Here is a 20752-nt window from a genome sequence, read left to right as displayed (position 1 = left end):
TAAATAAAATAATACTACGTCGCTTAACTGATTACTTGGCGAAAATTCGATCTTCCGAAGCAGAATTATCGCTGAATTTTAAATATCAATAGGCAGTACCGGCTGTTTTGCTCTTAAAATGTTAGCCGAAGATACGAAATATGTATATGCAAACTCAGAATCGAATGCTCAAACAACGATCTACCCTTTTGCCTGAAAAACCTTCTCATCGCAACGCAATAATCTTAACATCCAAAATATCCCCTTATGTTCTTTCTTTACTCCTTTGCTTCATTGGCTTTTTCAATTGAATGTGATACGACTTGATTATATTTTTTGTTGTCTGAACGGCTTTAATTATTATAAACTTCCCACCGAGGAGGAAAGCTGGCGGAAAAATACACACCCTTCGACGAAAATTATCCCACCGCTCACTTCTTCTTGGCCGGAGCTGCTGGCTTCTTCTTCGCCAGGCGCTTCTTCTTCTTCAGATGAGGCTTGTCGGGATTGTTTTTCGGCTTCGGAGGTAGCGGCTTTGTTCCCTTCCTTGGCTTACCGAACAGCATGCCATTACTGACGACCACCTTCTTCATCTTCTTGTACTCCGCACCCACGATACGGTTACGTTCGCGGCGGGCCAGACGCAACTTGAAACGATCGAAATCGTTCATATGGAAGCGCTACAATATAAACAAAGAAAGCAAGTTTAGTTAATTGATCATATCCTTCCACCCCTCTATCCAGGAAAATCATAATCGGAATGTTCATCCGTTTCATATCAGATCTAATTTTAGCTTCAGTTTTGTATCAGCCGGCATTTCCTATCATGTTAATTTGTTTACAAATGGGATCATCATGTTAGAAACACTACGTATATGTATATCTACGTATGTGGCGACGTAGTGCGATTACACCTGAGGGTGTCTATTTCTATTGGAGGGACTTTCTACAGTACACTTACCTTGGCCTTAGCGACGGAGCGTTCGTGCCATCTGGTTTCTCCGAACTTCTTCTTGATGTCGAACTTCTCGAGCGCAACACGCACAAGACGGGTCTTGGCGGTGTACGGGAAGCGGACGCGGAACTTCGTCAGGTGCAGATGATTCACCGAGTACTGTTGCCGGGGAACACCACTAGTAGGGCCATCGATCAGTACCTGCAATTACCAAGCAACAAATCACGTACACACCGTATTAATATCGAGTATAACAAAAAAGTAATAAATCTGCTACATGATAATTCATCAAAAACTATCGTTCCACAAGTCTTCAGTATATGGAAGTGTTTTCTCCAGATAAGTATCGGACGGCTCTTCCTAATTTTCATATGTTTTCCGTAGAAAACTTCATCATTGAAGCGGCAGTAAACTTTTCACGCAATCACACAAACAAGGCTAAAAAGAAATCAACGAAAGTTTGATGGGTTCACTTACCCGATTTTGGTCAATCACATTGACAATGCATACAAGGCGTCCCTTGTACTTTCCAACAGCGCACTTGGCGATGCGGCCAGTTTCCACAAACCTTGTGAACGGCTGTAATGTTAAAGTGTTGCATTAGTAGCGCAAATCGTATTGGTTTCATGTTGCGCTTTCCAATATATCTAGAAAATGGTGAACATTGTTTCGCAAATAATATTTGAAGTTGAAGTAACACGGGTCTAACGCGCTAGAACCGCGACCGCGACCGATTTGGCAGATAAACATGTGGCATACGAGCGCCGAAACCATCAAAATATAGCCAAAATAAGAACACATCCGGTAACGGACGTGCCCTACTACGTGGCCAAAGGTTATTCTTCACGAATTCATGAAATTTATCGCGTTCATCACACAACTTCACCATTTTCAATGATATTTTTTGGATGAGAGCAGAAATGTACCACCGTCGCTTACCATCTTGAACCGGAAAGAGAGATGACAGTAGTGACAGCTGTGACGCTAGCCGGAAAACCAGTCGTTTGTTGTCAAACTGAGAACTGCTTTCTTGATTGAGAGAACTTTCTTGCAACTATTAAAACATTGCAATATTTTACCTTGCATATGTTATAACTAATTGAAAATGATCCAATCCATTGAAAAGACAATGCAAATAATGATGGGCTGAGTTTTTTCCACGAAGATACAATATTTAAGTAAATTTGGATGATTAGCAAAACAATAAAATCGGTTGTATTGTACCAGTATTTAAACAAAAAAATATCATTTGAAACATTTTAAATATAGATTTCGTAGTGTATTACATACACCCAATATTTTATATTATATTTGAGTACTTTTACTACTTTATTTGACATTTAACATTTTTTATTTCATCAACCTTTTTCAAAGTATCGTGTAAACTATGTGTGTGTGTGTCTGTACATCACTCGACATGTGTCATGGCAATTTGTGGGTATAAGTGCGTGTCTTTGTTTTGAAAAGTAATATAAAAGCTCCTCCGCAAGGATAGAGCAGTATTTTGTGTTTCTGTAGTATTATTTTACTTTAAGTCTCACCGTAAACGAACAACTATTTTGTATCGTGTAGAATTACCGTAGCTACGATTAGTCGAATCGAAAACATATCATCCGCTCAACCAGTGGTTTTCTGGTGCTCTGTTTTTCCTTTACACCCTAACGTATTTCCCCGTGATCGAGCACCATGTCCTTAGACAAATTCGATCTTCAAAAGGTGCACGGAAAATTTGACGAAAGTCTCGTGGGAGAGGATGATGTATACGTGGATCAATATCTGGAAGCGTTCAAGGAGCTGTACAAGTAAAATAGAAAACTCTTATCGGTTCGTCGCGAGAAGACGTTATCAAATGGATCCGTGTTTTCTTGTAGATTTTTTCAGCTGATGGGAACGGTTTTTGGATTCGTAAGCAGTGACGTCAAGGAAAAGGTGGAAATTTTGGAAAAGTTCCGAGCGAAGGAAAATGCGGACAGTTTCCTCACCATACGTACGATGATGGAGTACGAGCAGGAATCGAATTTGCTCAATAAGAAAGACTACGTATCCGGCAGTCGAACACTGCTAAGGCTTCATCGTGGCTTGGGTAAGCCGAGACACCATGCTTTCGTACGAACACATTCGACTGTTGTGCGGATTTTATCTTATCACAATAGCATCGTGTCCATTTTCAAACAATCGTACGGACAACGTGGCGCGTACGTTGCTCAAATTGCTTGAATTGATAACAATGCATTCGTTTGTTTCATCTTTCAGATTTCATACAGGAGTTTTTGAAACGCCTCGGAGACCTAGAAAGTGATGGCAAAACGATCGGAGCCTGCCAGACCGCTTACAATGATACCCTTGCTCAATTTCATCCATGGCTCATCCGGAAAGGGGCCACCGTTGCCATGTACGCGCTTCCGACGAGGGATCAGCTGTTGGAGAAAGTGTGTCTGGATGTGACCGTTGCGATGCAACTGCTCCCGGAAATGCTGGTAGTTACTCGCAAAGTGTACGATCGTACGCAAGATCTCTACACCAAATACGACCTGCACGGATTGCCGTAGAGGAATTCTGACGTTCTGTTTCGATAATCAGCCACGAGGTGAAATTACGCTTAGAGAAGGAAGGCAGCGCTTTTAATCTGTTTTGTTTTATCGTTTGATCCATGTGCTAATGTATAGTATTGCGAATGTCTAGTGAGTGTTGGTAATCCAACATTTATACATGTGTTGGCCCGGTAGTAATTGTTCGTAATTAGCTGTTTAATTTTATTTGATCTTGATAAATAGTGCACTATATTCGTACGGGAAGAATATCGTACGTGCAGTGATAATACGTTCAAGCTGGCTTGATCTTGAATGCGTTCGAACGCATCTATACCGGGCAATGCTGCCACAAGGTGCTGAAAATCTATGTTAAATTAAGCTAAACGAGGGAATTTATGAATCAGTCGATTGAAAATCACTTTACATGTATGTACAAGATACTGAAGCGCGACGTATACTGCTGGAACACAACTTGCTCAATTTTCTATCTAGCGAATGGCCCAAGAGAATGGCGGCTTTACGAAGCAAATCATCTTAGACACACCACACATTCCACAGATATTAGATTCCCGCGATGTAGCTCTTATATTAGTCAATGAAACAAACTAGTTGAGACTGTGTGGTGTATGCTTACTCGTTAATAAACGATGTCGTGACAATACATGGAAAATCCCAAAATTGTGTTTGATTTGCTTTACATTAGGCTGCCTTTCAAACAGTAATATTTGACGAGCTTACGATACCCATCGACCGAGTGTCAAAGCTTTGCGAATCATCGATTAGCAATCCTGCGAAAAATGATATGAACTTGTAGTGTATTGCAGGGCGGGTTTTGGTGGATGCTTCCAAATACTTACCGGCAATACAAGCAGTCATGAAGCATGCTACCGAACCAGCAATAAACGAACGAAAGGACACCGAAGCAATTGCACTGCGTCTCACAGGGGCCATAGCACTTAATGCACCAATCATTATACCTAGCGAGCTGGGATTTGCGAAACCACATATGGCGTACGTTGCGATCGTTGCTGATCGGGCCTGTTTGATGTTAAAAGAAGAAAGAAATTCAAATTATTAATCCCAAATTCACCCGAATGGCTGACCATTCTTACCGTTATGGTGCCGTTTTGTATGAGCGTTCCGAGCTGCTGGTACGCGACAAACTCGTTCACCACCGTCTTGATGCCAATAATTTGGCCCACGTGCTCACTATCCTTCCAGGAGACACCCATCACGAAGGCGAGTGGACGGAAAATGCGCCCACAAAACCACTCCAACGAAACACTCTCGAATCCAACCAGCATTCCCATCCATCCAAGGAGTCCATTTACGAACGCCACGAAAGACACGAAAGCAATCAGGTTGGCGATGATGCCAAGGATTAAGGATGTGGCCGCACTTGCTCCATTACACGCAGCATCCACCATGGACGAATCGGTCCTGAAAGAAGGCAGATAGGACGTTACAGCATCTTCCCAATCATGCTGCGTCTATTCCATTCGGACGCAAAAACTTACGACTTTTCTATTTGTATGTTTTCGGTGGTAGTTTTGCTTTCCTCCACCTCGGGGTAGATAATTTTAGACACGCACAGAACGGCCGGGGCCGATATCACGCTCGCGGTAATCAAATGTCCTGGATTGGCGCCAAACGAGATGTACGCGGCCAAAACCGTCCCAGAAACGGTCGCAAATCCAGACGCCATTACGGCGTGCAGTTCCGAGTGAGTGAGATCCTTCACGTACGGTTTGATCATCAGAGGAGACTCGCTCATGCCGAGAAAAATGTTAGATGCTGCCATAATGCCTTCACACACTGTCGTACCCATGATGGACTGCAGGATCCAACCCAGCTTCAACACGAACCACTGCATCGCACCGACGTAGTACAGCACTGAGATGAAGAAGCTGAAGAAGTAGATGACGCTCAGGACGGAGAACGCGAACACGGCGTACTGGTTGATAAGGGCATCCCCGTACACGAAGCTGGCCCCCACGGATGAATAGCGCAGAAATGTGTCAACCTTTGCACCGATGCAAGCGAAAATGCTTCGTCCCACGTGCCACCGGATGCAGAACAACCCGAGCAAGGCTTGCACCAGCAACCCCACCAAAACCGGGCGGTAGTTGATCTTCGACGGGTGTTTCGAAACCAGGACAGATAAGCCCAACATAACCACCATGCCGGTGAGCGGCATCAATCGGCTCGCATCCTGCCGCGTATCGAAATACAGGAACACTCCAAATCCTAGGAGTACCGCCGCTATCACGACGAACTTAGCCGGTCGTGAGCGGAACGTTTGCGGTAGATGACTTCCTGCACGTGCTAACTTCCGGTTGACGATCGCCCCAAGCCTTGGTTTCAGCAGCAAATAGTACAGCAACCCTGCGTAGGTAAAGCCCAACAGAAGCACCAGCATTCCGTACCCATCACACCACTGCATGCCGCAGTTCGTTTGGCAATCTTGTTCTGAAATAGGACCCCAACGTTCATCAGTCATGGAGGATCGTATCCGCGTCACGCATTTCACGTACCATGCTCGATGAAGTGTTTGGTTGCGAAAGCGAAAAATACCACGACGGTTCCGTTTATCGCGGCTAGGGTAAAGTATCGTCTAATACTGGAATGCTTGGTGTGCCTGTACGATGCATCTGAAGTGTCCGGCCCGAGTGTTGATAGTGCAATTTCTTCCTGCAAGGGTGCGTTCAGAGATAAGCTTGCTGGGGTGGAATGCAAGAGCCTTACAAATTGCATACCTTCGAATCGACAATATATCTAACCGACGCTTGATCGTCGTCCTCCCGGGGTGTGTATCGGTCGTTTACGGCCATAGTAAAACGCACGATTCTTGGAACACGCAAAGTGGCGCAATTGTCTTACTCATGCAACAATTGCACTGCGGTGCATTTTTTGTTCTCACGATCTTTGATAGCGATATGACAACGCTTCTGCAAATATATCGTACATTTTCGTTGCACTACTAATGTTTGCAAAAACCAACTTATCGCGGAGACGCCAGGTGACTGGTGTCCACTCGTTCGTTCAGATTATATAACACTTTTTTCGTAATTCGTTACTAGAGAACCAAAATTAGCCTAGGGGTTTTGCTTTATACACTTTCAGATTGGACAGGCATCAGCTTGTGTCTGATTCGTATAACTTCCTCCAAAACACGTCAGATTTGCTCGCATGTCGCTATTCTATTCACGCATCACCTGTGCACACGTAAACTGAACGACGCCAAATGTGTAAAAAAAAACACCAAAAGCTCCATTAACTGGTTGAACGGGTAAACTCCCCACCATTGACGATTGACTAAGTTGGGGATTCGCGCTTCACTCAAAACACGTTTTCCATTCACCGGCACGTCCGTTGGCAAAGTGTGCCGCCTATGTTTGTCCGTCGTTTGTTGAAGATCGACTGCAACGGTCGCGGTCGCGTGTCGCTATTAAGAGGACGTTAGATGTCTAATGAAGGGGACGAACCTTTGCCGAAGGAAGCGCGGCTCAAACAGTTTGCGATACTGTGCTTTACAACCTTCTGTTCTGTGGGAAGAAGTGTGTTAGTTTACGGTGTGAGACATTTGATATCTTATATTACAGGGATACGATAATAGTTTAATAGCTCTCTGCTTACTGTTCATTATCTTACAGAGAAGATAACGTATGTGAGAAAGTGCCAATTCGATAACATAGATATATGGTAGCATTTCGTTTGCCATACTGATACATTTTTGTATTTTTAAGCACTGTTGAAGTTAAGCTAGAAATTCTGCAATGATACTAAAATGCAAGGTACCTGAGAACATTCCGCCTAGCTTTGTAGACTTGTCAGTCAATGCTATCGAGAGCAGAACCAACAGAGCCCACAAGGCAGCCTTGAACCATGTGACTAATTTAGAAGAAACGTTTTTGTGATCATGCGCGTTTAATTGGACAAGAAATAAATCGTTAAACATTCTTCTAAAAGTGATGATTGTTGTTGGCTTTTATTGTGGAAGCGATGTACAGTTTCTAACACTAACATGATGCTAATGAGTTAACAGTGGCATTCCGGTGGCATTGTTCAGCACCAGCGACACGTCGAGCGAAGCAGCCTTGCCAAAATTGTTGAAGATCGATTCGTCCATCAGCAGCCCGGCTATACTGGCGGTCATAAAACATACGATCGATCCCGACAAAAATGCCCGAAATGCCACCGATGTGAGGGCTTGACGCTTGTTGGGGGCCATAGCACTCAAGCTGCCGATTACAATGCCCATCGAGCTGGGATTTGCAAACCCGCACACGGAGTATGTCGCAATCGCAGCTGATCGAGGCTTCAAGTACAACAGAACGGATAATATTAAAAACTTTGACGGTTTTTTGACACGCTTACTCTTTACAGACACGCTTACCGAAATTAAGTTGTCCTTAGCGAACTCTCCCAACCGTTCGAACGCTACAAACTCATTCACGATCATCTTGATGCCAATGACTTTCCCAACGTAGTAGCTATCATCCCACGGGACACCCATCACAAACGCCAATGGGCGGAAAATGGCCCCAAAAATGGACTCCAACGACACGTCCTCCCAGCCGACACGCCACCCGAACCACGAAAGCACCCCGTTTAAGAAGGCGATAAAAGACACGAACGCAATCAGGTTGGCAATGATTCCCAGGACAATCGGTGTGGCCGCACTGGCACCGTTGCTAGCGGCATCTAGGATGGATGAGTCGGTCCTGAAATAAAGGAAATTTGTTGAAGTACCAATCGGAAACTATGCTACGGAAAAACTTACGCTTCCTCCATCTGAATGTTGTCCGATCGTGTCTTGCTTTCCTCTGTTTCTGGGTAGATCATCTTGGCAAAGCAAAGCGCACCGGGAGCTGCCATCACGCTGGCCGTGATTAAATGCGCAGGATTGGCGCCAAATGAGATGTACGCGGCCAGTACCGTGCCGGAGACAGTCGCATAACCCGAAGTCATGACTGAGTGGATCTCCGAGTAGGTTAGATCCTTCAAGTACGGTCGTATCAGTAGCGGTGATTCGCTCATACCGAGGAAAATGTTGGCCGCAGCGATCACACTCTCGCACACCGTCGTGCCAAGGATGGCTTGCAGGATCCAGCCCAGCTTCAGCACGATCCACTGCATCGCGCCAAGGTAGTATAAGATCGAGATGCAAAAGCTGAAGAAGTATATCACAGATAAAACGGCGAACGCGAAGATCGCGTACTCGTTCTCGCCATCCCCGGCTAGTAGCGATCCGTACACGAACGTCGCACCAGCCTGGGTGAAGTTGAGGAACGTCGCGACCTTATTACCGATGCAGGAGAATATGCTCCGTCCGACCTCCCAGCGGATGCAGAACAATCCAAGCAGGAACTGAAAGATTACGCCCAGTATGACGGGGCGGTAGTTGATTTTGGTGGGATGTTTCGAAATCACGAACGAGATCACCATCAGGAACGCCATCCCGGACAGGGATACGAGCCGTTCGGTTTGGTTGCGGGTTTCAAAAAACACAAACAGCGCGAAACCGACCAACACGGCACATACCGCGGCCAGTCGGATGTACCTTAGGGAAGAACGGGAGAAGAAAAGAAATAAAATTGCCACCGTGACTTTGAAGGTCCTTTTCGATACTTACCAGAGCTTGGAGAAGTTGGAAACGTGCCTCGTGATGGGTTCCACGATGCGCTGCTTGAAGAGAGTGCCTAGTAATGGCTTCACTACTTGATAGTACAGCAGCCCCAAATAGACGAAGCCAACGATCAGTACCAGCATACCGTACCCATCGCACCACTGCATGCCGCAGTCCGTTTGTTCTGCAAACGACACAAAAGCCGCGACGCCAGGACGCCAAACACTTCAACTCAAACACCCGAAACAGGCCTCATCGCTCATTCACCGACGCTTACCATACTCGAGGTAATAATTGGTGGCGAAGCCGAAAAACACGATAACGATGACGTTGAGTATGATGTAGATGCCCAGCTGGATGAGCTTCCGGTGGCGCTCGATGGCTCCGGTGAGTCTGTCGTAGAGTTTGGTTGACGCATCGTCCGGTTGTTGGATCGTCCGGCTATCGATGGGTGGCGCCTCATCGTTCTGATACGATATCGATGGAAGTTCCTGTGCGAGAACGAACGAAACTCTTCGCTAGTTAGTATGCCTCATAGCCCGAGCCTAATTGGAGTGTGACTGATAGGATAGGATGGCACCAGCTACGCGGCATAACTGCTCGAAAACGCGTGCCATTGTGATAACGAGATGTTGATTGTTAACTCGGAGGGGGCGAAAAACCAAAACAGATAGCTTGTCGATGGTGGTACCTGAGCCACACACACGCAAGGGTTTATGGCGTAGATAACCGTCGCAGAAAAACAACCGGGTGATGGCATTTTTGGGACAATTAAGACTTTACAACCGTCGCGACCGCGCTGTCAAGCCCCCACAGGGAGGTGTTACATACCTCAACGACTGTCGTGAATCCATTGGATTTTCGCTTGCTTAGCGTTGAACCGTTCTGCAAAAGAGTGCAACGCACGTTTAAAGTACTTACACCAGAACAATCTGAAGAAAACGAAGACTGCGAACGCCTAATCAATCCGTTCACTTACCTCCAATTCGGGAAGAAAAGCCTCATTCTGTATGCCACTCATCGCTGGTAGTGTGTTTTTCGTAGACACTTTTAGGAGCTATAATATCCTTACAAGAACTGTTTTCTTTTTTTTCGTTTCACGCAATCATTCAACGAGCCATAACCAACATCAGCGGAGTTGCGTTCGCTGAATGAATATCCAAAACGATCGTGATGATTCTGCAACGTTAGGAAAACATTTCCAATCAAACTGGATGAGTGAGGTATTTACTGGATAATTAGGGTTAACGTTTCCGCGCATATATCCGACTCATCGAACAAACCACATGCCGTATTTTCACTTAAGCAAACTTGAACTGAAACACCAGCCTTAATGACTCTTTACTTTCGCCGGAGATTTACTTCACAAAAACCTGTTTGAATCTGCGATACTTCCAGTCCGGGATCTAGTTCTACCCGTTCCCGAATCCACACGTATACCGCTTCTCGAAAGTGTCGCATAAGAACTGGTTCTACGGCACGAACGCTCAATATATTCATGCTGCACGACCTTTTGGCGCAATTCACGGTTGGCGTAGTTGTTCCACGTGATCGAACTAATCGAACTAATCGTCTCACGTGCAAATAATGTTTGAATAGGAGACACATCACTGAAGCTGATACGATTGAAAAAAGAAAAACCCCACTCGCGTCACACTAAAGAGCCACCGTGGGAGGTAGACAGTGGCGCACTCGAACCATATCACTGCCCTTCGGCCCATTCATTATCATGGACTACCCTTCCTGACAGTGATGTATCGGAATAGCCCACCGAGCGAGGGGGCAGCAAGTGGCGCACATAACGAAGCAACATGATGAGAGATGCACCACGTGGTATCGATTTCGCTATTCGTAAAACCACACGTTCAAGCACTCCCGACGGATCAATCCTCGTTTCCTCATGTCTGTAACTGATCGGTATTTCACTTATCAAGCACTACATGAGGTGATCTAAGCCAAGCTAGCTTGGTGGAAGCTTTGTTTGCCGTTGAAAGGAAAAGTCTCGTAAACAAACGCCACTGGCCAACTTCGTAACACCTTTTGCTAGATCCCTGGCAAGGTCGCACGTGCATTTCTTTCTTCTCTCGTTGCTGGCATCACGCTTCGATAAGTTTTATTGGCAGCTCCACAATATGAGGTATTTTTTTCACTCTTTCTCTCACTCTCACCTTCTACAGTCGTTCTCTGTTACTCACCCACTGGGGTTGTTGAGGCTTGAGCCTCAACCGCAAGGTTGCTTGGGAGCTGCACAATCGAGCCTCGTTTGCTCACCTGTCTGACTGACCAACTCGAACTGACCGCGGAATCAAATGCGGCGGTACTTCTAATATTCGTTTATCATCCACCTCCGAACGGCCGCAGGCTATCGCGGCTGCGTATCCTATCGATCCGGGCTGCTACTGGGCGTAGTTATGGGCTTGTTGATAATAGGCTCTACTATCTCACAATGGGCAATCTCGCTGACGCGATACAGAACCAAGCTCAACGATATCTTCTTTTGCTGGGGGGAGGACCGATAACGAGAAAAGTCGCTTGCAAGCACCTCATTGATCAATCGCTCCTTACATGTTAATGCTGTGCAACATCCGGATCAGTTATCGGTTATCAATTTTTATTGGGAAGGACTTTCATTCCTGTGTTATTATTATGCTTATTGTGCGTCTCAGGTGTACCGATAAGCTGAGGTATTTATTGTTGATGAGGTAAGCTATATATGAACTCATCTTTTCGAAATAAATTGCAATCAAAACAATGATGAGGGGCTGTGCGTTTAAATTTGTTTACAAATCCATGGAAATTGCTCTGCGATGTGTTGCTCCGAAATCGTTGACGCCTAAAGGTATGCAATTGCTTCATCGCGTTTAACTGCTCGATTTAGAGTTGCTATCCTTGGACAGCAGTGAAAATGTAAGAAAAGGTCCTTTCTAGCATTTCATTACAAAAAATGTGTTCCGGGACACGTAAAGATTGTGTTTTAATGAAGCCATTTTATTAATCATCTATTTTGATCAGAACCTTAACATAACCGTACTTTACTAGTCTACGTGTATGCTCAATTTTCTCGCGATGAAATCTTCGACCATCAAAGTCCTTAAAGCTAAACACAACACTCCATCTGCCAGCAATGCAATTACTACTCACAAATAAGCTCGTCGGAGCGCAGTTCAGAAACATAAATTCGACGGAGAAAAAAAAGATCCTACCATTTATTACTAGCTATTTGTTCAACACAGAACGTAAACGTATGTAATGGCTTAGTCCCCTTTCCTGCTATTTACAATCGGTTCAGTACATCGATCTACATCGATATATTGTTGAGCCACCAGCGGTGGTTCTTGTGATTCTTGTGAGCTACGTATGTCTGCTGTCTAGGGGCGGCCATGGGATTATTAAGCCGCTCGAACAGCGGTTTTCCGGTGAAACGTTTATGTCGTGGAAGGACGCGTATAAACGCCGATAAAAGATCAAATTAAAAACACGCGTGAAGAAGGGCTGGACAGTACAATAAATAATACAACTAGATACAATCAAGGCAGCTTCGGCGCATTGTCTCACACATGGTGTGACACAAGCCGCACACAGCAAAGAAGATGGGAAAAGAATATTTACACGATTTTCCGTTTGTTTCTAACCGCTTGGCACGGCCACAGGATGATCTAGCGTTGATCAGTCGGTCTGTCAGGGGGTTAACTTAACGTACGCTATGTGTAAAGCTTAACCATTTGAAAATTACATTAAACAATATAGCAACCACTAACCGATCATGTACGTTGCCGTACATGAAGGCTCTCCTCAATACTACCATATACTCGTTGCATTAGCGCTTCCCTTTTCCTCGCATTCGCTGCCTGTAAGGGTTTGTTTCGTTTTTCTCTTCGCAGATCTAAACTTAAGTACAGTACCAAGCAGCACAGGAACTCCAAGGTAGCGTGTGCCACTGATAAACCTCAAACCAGCGAGCAAACACCGACGGATTGCCGGGAAGCGCCAACATCAGCTCCAAAACCGCTCAGGAACGCAAAAACTAAAAGGAACTCAAGGATGTAAGCACCCGATCGCTCGACTGCCAGGGTCTAGGAAGCGTATATCTAGAGCACGCGGTTTGAAACCACCCGCAGAAGGAAGTTACCGGAATCTAGGCGTTACCGTTACTACTACTACTCAACCGGAACCACAATCAACACCGGTTGCGAAGGCGAATCATAGCGTACCGTCCTCACTGGACAAGGATGCTGCTGAATCGTGCGCACCCGACGAGGAAACGGACTGGTTTTCCTCACTCTCAACACCATCACTCGAGTGGCGGTGGTTCAGATGGCGACGCATCTTCTGCGACTTGTTGATGGCCACTGGGTGCTGTTGATAGTACTGCTGGTGCTGCTGCTGCTGTTGTTGGTGCCGCTTGTGGTGAAGATGATGCAGATGGTGCAGTTGATGGCCGTGGTGCTGCTGATGGCCCTTGGTGTCCACGTCGTCATGCTCGTACGAGTTTCCCGAACTGCTGGTGGCGATACCGCGGGCCAACTGGTAGTGCAGATTGTACCCGTAGTGTGGCTTGTAGCGAAGCAGACGATGGTTGATAAGCGAAGGTTGCTGCACGGCGATATCTATTCGCGGGTTGCTGCAAACGAAAAGGACACATCCTGGGAGTTAGCTAGGGACACACATCTTCCGCACATCTTCGGCTACTTACTGTGGCACATTGTCCATTTCATCAGAGGACCATGAAAATGAATTTCGGAAAAAGTTCCATGGAAGTGCGGTTGCTGCTGGATATAGGAACGAAAGAGCCACCATTAACGGTTGTTTGGAAGGATTAAAGAATTTTTAGAATAAAAACACACTCAAACAACGATCAGTACGAACGAAAGCGAACAATATATTATTAGCCGAACGAAAAATTGCTCACCATTGAAGGTGTTGGGAGCGGTAAAGTTCTTCCACGATACGGAATATTAAGTACAGCAAACAGTCATGCAAAAAGAAATCTAGCGCTTTTTGTGTCAATGCTTGAGGTGGCATAAAAATACAGAAAAACAATCTTCAAACAAGCATTTGTTTTAAGCGATAAAACAAAACATAAAACGACAGATAACCAAACAGCTCAACACATTCGAAAACATTTGCGAAGCAGCATACGGCGATATTGCTTATGAACAGCTCAGAACATTTATCTCGCGTACATACCAAACATCCCGTCTTGTAATTTATCTTTAAATTGATCCTTCCTAAGCTACAAAAATACTGCATTTTTCACCCAAATTGCAAAGGGTTCTCTGTTACAATTAACCAGCAAAACAAATTTGATTCCAGCGAAAGGGCCATTTTTTCCTGATCGTGCTTATTTTTAGCGCACCCTACGCACAACAGCCCACCCCTAACGTGGCCATGTGCCATGTGCTAGAGCAGCGCCATCATTTATCGCCGCCAGTAAAAAGTGTCCACGCAGCGACGTTCAACTACGCGCCTGCAATACTTCCCGAGGTTACGCGAGACGTACCGTCTGCAGAAATGCAGCGGAACCTGTGCCAGGTGCCGAAAAATAGAAATTTCAACATCGAACCAGCGCCAGAAACCCCATGCCTAAGCGCAATGTTCGCTGAACCAGGCTGGCGTGCAAGTGTTGCCAAGTCGTCACCGTACTGCCACGGGTTGGCGCATCAAGTTCCAGCCCTTGGAGAAGGGCTATCATGAATGAATCTGCTTCAAAACCTTTCGCCTGCCAAAAACCAACTCAATCAACACTTTACGAAGCCCAAGACCCGCTCCAACTGGCTAGGATTCCTGCCAGCGTAAGGCGTTATTCGATACCGATCCCAGGATGGCAGCATGGCGTGTTCTAGCCCCGTAGACTCGACGTTAGGCCAATGGACAATGGACAACGCGTATACGCAGTACGCGTAAACAAACGTGGGAACATGCGCCTCAGGAATGCACCGGTGTCGGGTTTAACACCGTGGCGTTTTTCGCGTACCCTTCCAACTCCTTTAGACTCTCCCTCATCGGTGGTACTGGCGCTCAGACCGCTTGTTTACAAGCGCACCCATGCCAGAGTTTACCCTGGCGTCGACGACTCAGGTGACTACGACTCCACGCGTACGGAGGTGGACGAAATAATGGCGAAAATCGAAGCCAAAGCCAAGCCAAAGCACACTTACCATTGGTTTTACTTGCCTCCGAACAGTCGGCCGGCTGAAAGTAGTCGGCCGCCCTGAGCGGTCGGTCCTCCTGATCCTCGACGTCGATCGCGATGCCATTGTTGCGGCTCGGTTTATCCCACAGCTTCACCGCCAGCAGCGTGTCCATCGAGATCCAGCCCCGGTACGATTGCGTGATCGTGATGCTGCTGCAGATGCGCTTCTTGCGTTCCGGTGCCGCGTTATCTGTAGATTCCAGAATGCCTTTGCGTTACCAAACGTCTTAGTCACACGATCAGACGTCACCGGGTCTACACTTACCTTTGCGGTGCTTCCGAACGTACACCGAGACGGTGATGCGGATCATCTGTTCAGCTGGGTTCTTGCAATTTCCCGACTCGCCCTGGTTGCGTCCTCCAGTCGCGTTCATGCCGTTCATGTACAGTCTGCGGAAAAAAAGCTCCAAACGGTTACAAGAAGACCTTCCCAGATGTACCCACAGACACCTACCTGAGGACGGCCGAGTGAACCGAGCTGTATGGCTTGTTGTGATGCAGCCGGAAGTACAAATCCCACGTGTTGCCCTCATTCCACTGGCTGGCGTTGGTGTTCTTCGGTACCTCACACGTTTCCGAAAATGCCATCTCATGTGTAGCCGGCAGATGGCCCAAACTATCGTTGCGCATCAGGTTACTCTCGATGTTGTGCTTAATGTTGCTCATGATGTGCTCGGCGTATCTGTATCAACGAGAAGCGAGATCGGTGTTAAAAAAAACCTCACCAACACTCGCATTCCACATTTTCCTATACTTTTCCATCCCACACCCACGACGGCTGCATTCACCAGACGCGCGGCAATCGCGATCACATATTGATCGCCTTTTGCCAACGATCTAGCGAAAGGCAAAGGAACAAAAAATAAATATAAACGGAAATGCTAAATCCATCGCCAGACCCGTGGCATGTGCCGGCAATTTGTGCTGCCACCATTTTCTCGGCCCTTTCGTTTTCAACCCACCCTCTCTCTCTCACTCTCTCTCTTTCTCTCACTCAAAAACATCGGGCGATTATACGCGCGAGTTGCAACCGCGTCAGCTACACCGCACCATTCATGCGCACGTTTATGAATACGTTGCAGTTTTTTTTTTATTATTGCCGCGTTGGGCCGCGATGCTCTTGCAAACCCCGGCAGACACTGGCTAGACGGCTAGCCACCCCCTTACGGCACCCGTCCCACCCACCTTAAATAAGGAGGGGGGAGAAAAACCGGGAGCCTAGAACACCCCGTTTTACCCTCAGCACGCGTTTTACCGGTCGGGCCTTCACCGCGACCTATGCGAGAAAAACACGCGCGACATCGTTTGGCGCTAGCGGAACGCATTCCGAGGGAAACACTAGGAAGCCAGGCGAAAAGATGAAGACGTTCGCCTTCAGACGGACACGGACACGACGTCGCGAGTGGAGTCGACGTCCGGGCAAACTATCGTCATCCGCGACGTGCTCTGGGTAAGAGCGCACAAACTATCATCCGCACGGAAGTCGGCCCTCTCTGAGCCCCTCCACACACGAGACGACATCAAAGCCCCTCTTAACGCGCCTCTTGATGCATCGTGGCTGAGGGATCTAAGAGGCCGATAATGATAGTTGTGCCTCGGATAGTGCTCCATCACAGCCGCAACATTGTCACCGACCGCGCGAGCGAAACTAATCATCTTCTGCGCCATTCAGCACTAAATTATGGCACCACAGCGCTAGCGAGAGGTCTGTGGGAAAACCACCCAAAGAACCAGGTGAACCGGCCCGAGACGCCGTGGAATGTCGGGCCCCGAAACCGGGGCTCCATCTGTCTGCCGGCCGTCTAGACGGGGCGAGTGTTTTCTTTCCGTTTCGCTGTTACGCCCTTTTTTCATCGCATTCCTGGGCGGCATTGGGTGGCGCTGGGCAGTGCACCGTTGCAGAATGCTCTCGTTCGTTGGGCTCGGCCGGCTTTGGAGGTGTTGCGTGGTCGCATTCTAGAAGCCAGGACGGCAATTAACAGCTCCACCGACCAGCGGAATCGCGGCAAGTGGCGACCAACTCGGGCAGGAAAACTGATAGAAAGAGAGAGAGAAAAAAGGGGCCCGTCTGGGGCGCATCTGTGCCGCATATTTGTACACCCCCCAAGGAGGGGTGAGACCCAGATTTTCACCCGCTTTAGCTGAGTCCCGAGCATCCCCTGCTGGGGTGGAATTCGTCCGAAACCCTCCGGGCATGCCCGGTAACCTTGAAAATCGTGTCGTCTTAATCGTCGAACCATCGCCCAGACGGCGGAATATTTGCTGTCGTTCCGTCGGCTCTATGTTCTATGCGGGAGAGGCGGTGAAATATGTCGTCGACGCGTTCCAGCGCTGAATAAGGATACGAGTGGCAAGGCCAACCGGTGATGGAAAAAAAGAGTCATAATTCTCCACCGTCTGGAGTCGTGGAGGAATGAGCGATAGAAAACAAAAAAAAAATACGACGGCATGTTTTGACCAAAGATGTCCTTCCAGCATCCTCCAATCTGCACTTTGGTTTGTTAGAAGTCGCGTGTAGAGGACAAACGAGGTGATGCAAAACAAAAAAAAAGAAACAAAAAGGAGAAAAAAAATGCCACTCCAATCTATGCACCACCGTTACGTTGGCTGATGCTGCGACGACATTGAGTCATCACGCTTGTCTCCCGTCTGGATGTGTCGGAGCTGTCTGCCGTCTGGATGTTCCCTTTTCCACTTACATCTCTCTCTCTTTTTTTGCTGCTACCGCTTAATGCAGCTATTATGCAACGCCATCATCCAGCTTCACGCGGCCGAGTGCATCGAGGTGCATCAGAGACAGCAGCAGCAGCAGAAGCAGCAAATCAACAAGCGACACTATTTTGGAATGCAAGCCCCTTTCAGACCGCTGATTTCAGCCACTTGGCGTGCCTTGTTTGGGAAGGAGGAATAAGGGGGTGAGAAAAACAAAAATCTCTCCCCAGCGACCCCCTCCAAGGTCGGGGTCGTCGCTGGCCCTTCGACTTGCTCTGTACGATGCAATTCCAACGCGCACATTCCTAACCAGCAACACCTAACCACGTGTGTGTTCTTCTTCGGTGGAAAGTACCATGTGAAAATGAGCTCCCTCGTTCACTCTCTCTTTCTCTCTCCTCTCTCACACACCTGTTCATGCTGCCTCTTTCCCGCGAGAAGCTCATCATTCTATCCTTCCCTGAGAGTGCATCCTGCAGCCGGCAATCGGCATGCTAATGATCGGCCTGCCCTCACAGCACCAATGAACTTTTTATGGGTCAGCATCTCTTGACCGGTTGCCAAGTGAGGTTAAAAGCCGCTTCTGCCACTTGAACCGGGCTGGAGACCGGTACCCCAAAGGAGCTGCACTTTGTCTTTAATCTCTTGCAAGGTGGTGGTTGGGTGAAGCGATATACTTAGACCCTCGGAACCATCGTCGACGTCAATGCGGTTAAGGAGAGAAAATGTTGGGGTGAGAAGCGAATAGAATGAGCCAACTCCCCCTAGAGGCGTCCGACGGTTGAAACATTTGTGGCAGACACGGTGTCGTCCATTCTTCGACTTCAACACCCATCTCGTGCCCTTCTACAGGTCTTCCAACACCCACAGAACCTCGCGGCAGGCCATCGAACAAACGGGCCTCAGCATCAGCTGTGCGTGAGTGTCCCAGTGCGTGAATGCGTGGGTGCGTAATATTTCATCCCCACGCTGGTCTACGCGCATCCTCGCACCCTTGTGGTCTCAACCACAGACGGCAGCACGTGGCCAGATAGGCGGAAAAGGTGTATGACTTCATACCGATGTCGCCTGTTCGTGGAAATCGCGTCTCATTTGCCGCGCTTCATCGTTTTCCCGTTGCGTGTTTCGCTTTCCCGACGCACCGAGGAAAACTGTTGCCGTGAGAAACAGTTCCCGGGGGGGGTAGTTTCTAAGAATATTTTGGTCCGCTTTTTCTTCCCCCGCTAGTTCGGCATCAGCTGTGCGTTCAGCTGTGGCCGAATGTGGGGGCGTGTGAAATCGGTGACGATGATTTTCCAATGGCCAGACTGCCACATCGTGAAGGGGTCGCCTGGTAGCTTACAGCCGTATGCGAATTCTTGCTCAGCTACTGGCTCCAGTTCATTCCGGAACAGCGATGGAATGCACGCCCGGTAACATCTGCATGTGCTCAATAGCCGGCGGAAGCCAGATGGTGCATTTTCCACCGCACACCAGCAGCTCGAACCGATTCCGGTTCGATCGCGAGAACATTCCGCCATTTCTCGGTGTAATCGCATGCGAAAGAGTTGCGCATGATTTTCAACAAGCACCCCGGAACGAGTAACGTGCATTTTCCTTGCAGCGATCGGTCACAGTGGGCCATGAGTGGTGAGAGTGTGAAAAGCACACGCCTCAACTGCTCCTGTCGGCAGCTCATAAATCGAACGTACGCTGGCGTTGCAACACGTTCGCGCGTGCTAAAAAATGCGTTCCACCGGTTTTTGGGTGCTCGGCGATTTCGCTTCCTGGCGATGATTTATTTAAATGCGACTCACAAACACACACGGATGCTGCTGGCAAGGTGTCACACCTTTCACCCGAGCGCTCCCGGCTAGGATCGCGAATGGGTAAAATGAAAAATCGACAAAAAAGCAACGACAAAAAAAAGCCACCCTACAGGCCGCTCACAGATCATGGTTTTATTATTTTCCTTGGTGCAGTTTCTCATCACCGGCCTCAAACACCAAGCCCCGGTGGAAATGAAAACGACAGCACGCTAGATTAAATGCCGTGCAGTGGGGTGACGGAAAAACGTGTCGACCTATTAATAGGAAGGTGTTTCCTTTCCACCCTTTTCGCACCACTCTCAAAACACCCGCCGACGGTGTAATTCGCTTCCGTTCATTCTCACCGGATCGGGTAATTAATTTTCGAGCCAAAATGGCCCGCTCGTGGCGGATAGTTTTTTTTTCTTTATCTCTCTCTCTCTCTCTCTATCGAACGGGCTAAACACGGCGGGGGTTATGAGCTAGTAACAAGCAGGCATGCACTTTTCCATCTACACTACAACCCAATATGACCCACCCTGGTGGTACTTACTCCTTTCTAGTTTTCACCCGATCGGACACGTTCCGGTCGGTGGTGCTTTGGGTGATGGCCATCGGGCCGCTGGTGCGGTTCATGTTCTGCTGCACTCGCAGCCGCTGCTGTGTGATCTTCAGCGCGGTGATGTTGACGTTCTCACGCAGAAACTGCTCGCGCTCGCTTTCGGTCAGGTTCTCGAAGTCGATCATCTTTGATTCTGGTATCGCGATGCCTTCCTCCACTGGGTCGCGTATATTGAACGGAGCACCTCGAACGGGTCGCCCCAGACTCACCAGGCCCACCAGCAGGGCTAAGAGCACGAGTGTCTTCATGCCGTGTCACTGGTTTTTCGTCAGGATGGCTGGCAGCTTGGTTGCGCTTGTTCGCACACACTCTGGCACCTGTGGCCTACTGTGATTCCTGTTCTA

The 20752-nt window shown here is 47.8% G+C and overlaps 5 protein-coding genes across 5 annotated transcripts; 1 reads left to right on the top strand and 4 right to left on the bottom strand.

Annotated features, from left to right (window-relative positions):
- Positions 1-281: 281 nt before the first annotated feature.
- LOC128722488 (60S ribosomal protein L14) lies at positions 282-1519 on the bottom strand (the record flags this gene model as incomplete). Its single annotated transcript, XM_053816154.1, has 3 exons — positions 282-659; positions 941-1135; positions 1412-1519. Coding segments are annotated over 3 exons (552 nt in total), but the record flags the coding sequence as incomplete, so codon positions are not given.
- A 975-nt stretch (positions 1520-2494) lies between these two features.
- Positions 2495-3807, top strand: LOC128727715 (ceramide-1-phosphate transfer protein). The gene is made up of 3 exons (XM_053821653.1): positions 2495-2736; positions 2806-3017; positions 3188-3807. Exons 1-3 carry the CDS (start codon positions 2621-2623, stop codon positions 3481-3483), a joined length of 624 nt encoding a protein of 207 aa, XP_053677628.1. The 5' UTR covers positions 2495-2620; the 3' UTR covers positions 3484-3807.
- A 311-nt stretch (positions 3808-4118) lies between these two features.
- On the bottom strand, positions 4119-6296 carry LOC128727714 (solute carrier family 28 member 3-like). The gene is made up of 6 exons (XM_053821651.1): positions 6222-6296; positions 6000-6156; positions 4983-5934; positions 4578-4905; positions 4323-4503; positions 4119-4253 (listed from the first exon to the last, which is right to left on the bottom strand). Exons 1-6 carry the CDS (start codon positions 6294-6296, stop codon positions 4177-4179), a joined length of 1770 nt encoding a protein of 589 aa, XP_053677626.1. The 3' UTR covers positions 4119-4176.
- A 1199-nt stretch (positions 6297-7495) lies between these two features.
- On the bottom strand, positions 7496-10115 carry LOC128724795 (solute carrier family 28 member 3-like). Its single transcript, XM_053818516.1, has 7 exons — positions 10074-10115; positions 9926-9979; positions 9372-9585; positions 9101-9278; positions 8249-9028; positions 7862-8189; positions 7496-7783 (listed from the first exon to the last, which is right to left on the bottom strand). Exons 1-7 carry the CDS (start codon positions 10113-10115, stop codon positions 7496-7498), a joined length of 1884 nt encoding a protein of 627 aa, XP_053674491.1.
- Positions 10116-13294: 3179 nt separating this feature from the next.
- Positions 13295-20656, bottom strand: LOC128724794 (protein anachronism). Its single transcript, XM_053818515.1, has 6 exons — positions 20340-20656; positions 15742-15969; positions 15553-15677; positions 15253-15477; positions 13788-13863; positions 13295-13715 (listed from the first exon to the last, which is right to left on the bottom strand). Exons 1-6 carry the CDS (start codon positions 20654-20656, stop codon positions 13295-13297), a joined length of 1392 nt encoding a protein of 463 aa, XP_053674490.1.
- Positions 20657-20752: the final 96 nt, after the last annotated feature.

The sequence above is a fragment of the Anopheles nili genome, chromosome 3 (genome assembly GCF_943737925.1).
Source record: "Anopheles nili chromosome 3, idAnoNiliSN_F5_01, whole genome shotgun sequence".
Classification (NCBI taxonomy): domain Eukaryota; kingdom Metazoa; phylum Arthropoda; class Insecta; order Diptera; family Culicidae; genus Anopheles; species Anopheles nili.
This window is presented reverse-complemented; position numbering and strand designations above follow the sequence as displayed.

What these genes read in the sequence shown, in the direction of transcription:
- LOC128727715 (XM_053821653.1), top strand. Translation starts at nt 2,621, where the DNA reads ATGTCCTTAGACAAATTCGATCTTCAAAAGGTGCACGGAAAATTTGAC. An exon ending in GCGTTCAAGGAGCTGTACAA is followed by an intron (nt 2,737 to 2,805) that starts GTAAAATAGAAA and finishes GTTTTCTTGTAG; the next exon opens with ATTTTTTCAGCTGATGGGAA. An exon ending in AAGGCTTCATCGTGGCTTGG is followed by an intron (nt 3,018 to 3,187) that starts GTAAGCCGAGAC and finishes TTCATCTTTCAG; the next exon opens with ATTTCATACAGGAGTTTTTG.
- LOC128727714 (XM_053821651.1), bottom strand. Translation starts at nt 6,296, where the DNA reads ATGGCCGTAAACGACCGATACACACCCCGGGAGGACGACGATCAAGCG. An exon ending in GATATATTGTCGATTCGAAG is followed by an intron (nt 6,157 to 6,221) that starts GTATGCAATTTG and finishes GCACCCTTGCAG; the next exon opens with GAAGAAATTGCACTATCAAC. An exon ending in CAAACACTTCATCGAGCATG is followed by an intron (nt 5,935 to 5,999) that starts GTACGTGAAATG and finishes GTCCTATTTCAG; the next exon opens with AACAAGATTGCCAAACGAAC.
- LOC128724795 (XM_053818516.1), bottom strand. Translation starts at nt 10,115, where the DNA reads ATGAGTGGCATACAGAATGAGGCTTTTCTTCCCGAATTGGAG. An exon ending in GATTCACGACAGTCGTTGAG is followed by an intron (nt 9,586 to 9,925) that starts GTATGTAACACC and finishes GTTCTCGCACAG; the next exon opens with GAACTTCCATCGATATCGTA. An exon ending in TCCAACTTCTCCAAGCTCTG is followed by an intron (nt 9,029 to 9,100) that starts GTAAGTATCGAA and finishes TTCTTCCCTAAG; the next exon opens with GTACATCCGACTGGCCGCGG.
- LOC128724794 (XM_053818515.1), bottom strand. Translation starts at nt 20,656, where the DNA reads ATGAAGACACTCGTGCTCTTAGCCCTGCTGGTGGGCCTGGTGAGTCTG. An exon ending in CGTTCGGAAGCACCGCAAAG is followed by an intron (nt 15,478 to 15,552) that starts GTAAGTGTAGAC and finishes TGGAATCTACAG; the next exon opens with ATAACGCGGCACCGGAACGC. An exon ending in GGAGGCAAGTAAAACCAATG is followed by an intron (nt 13,864 to 15,252) that starts GTAAGTGTGCTT and finishes TCCTATATCCAG; the next exon opens with CAGCAACCGCACTTCCATGG.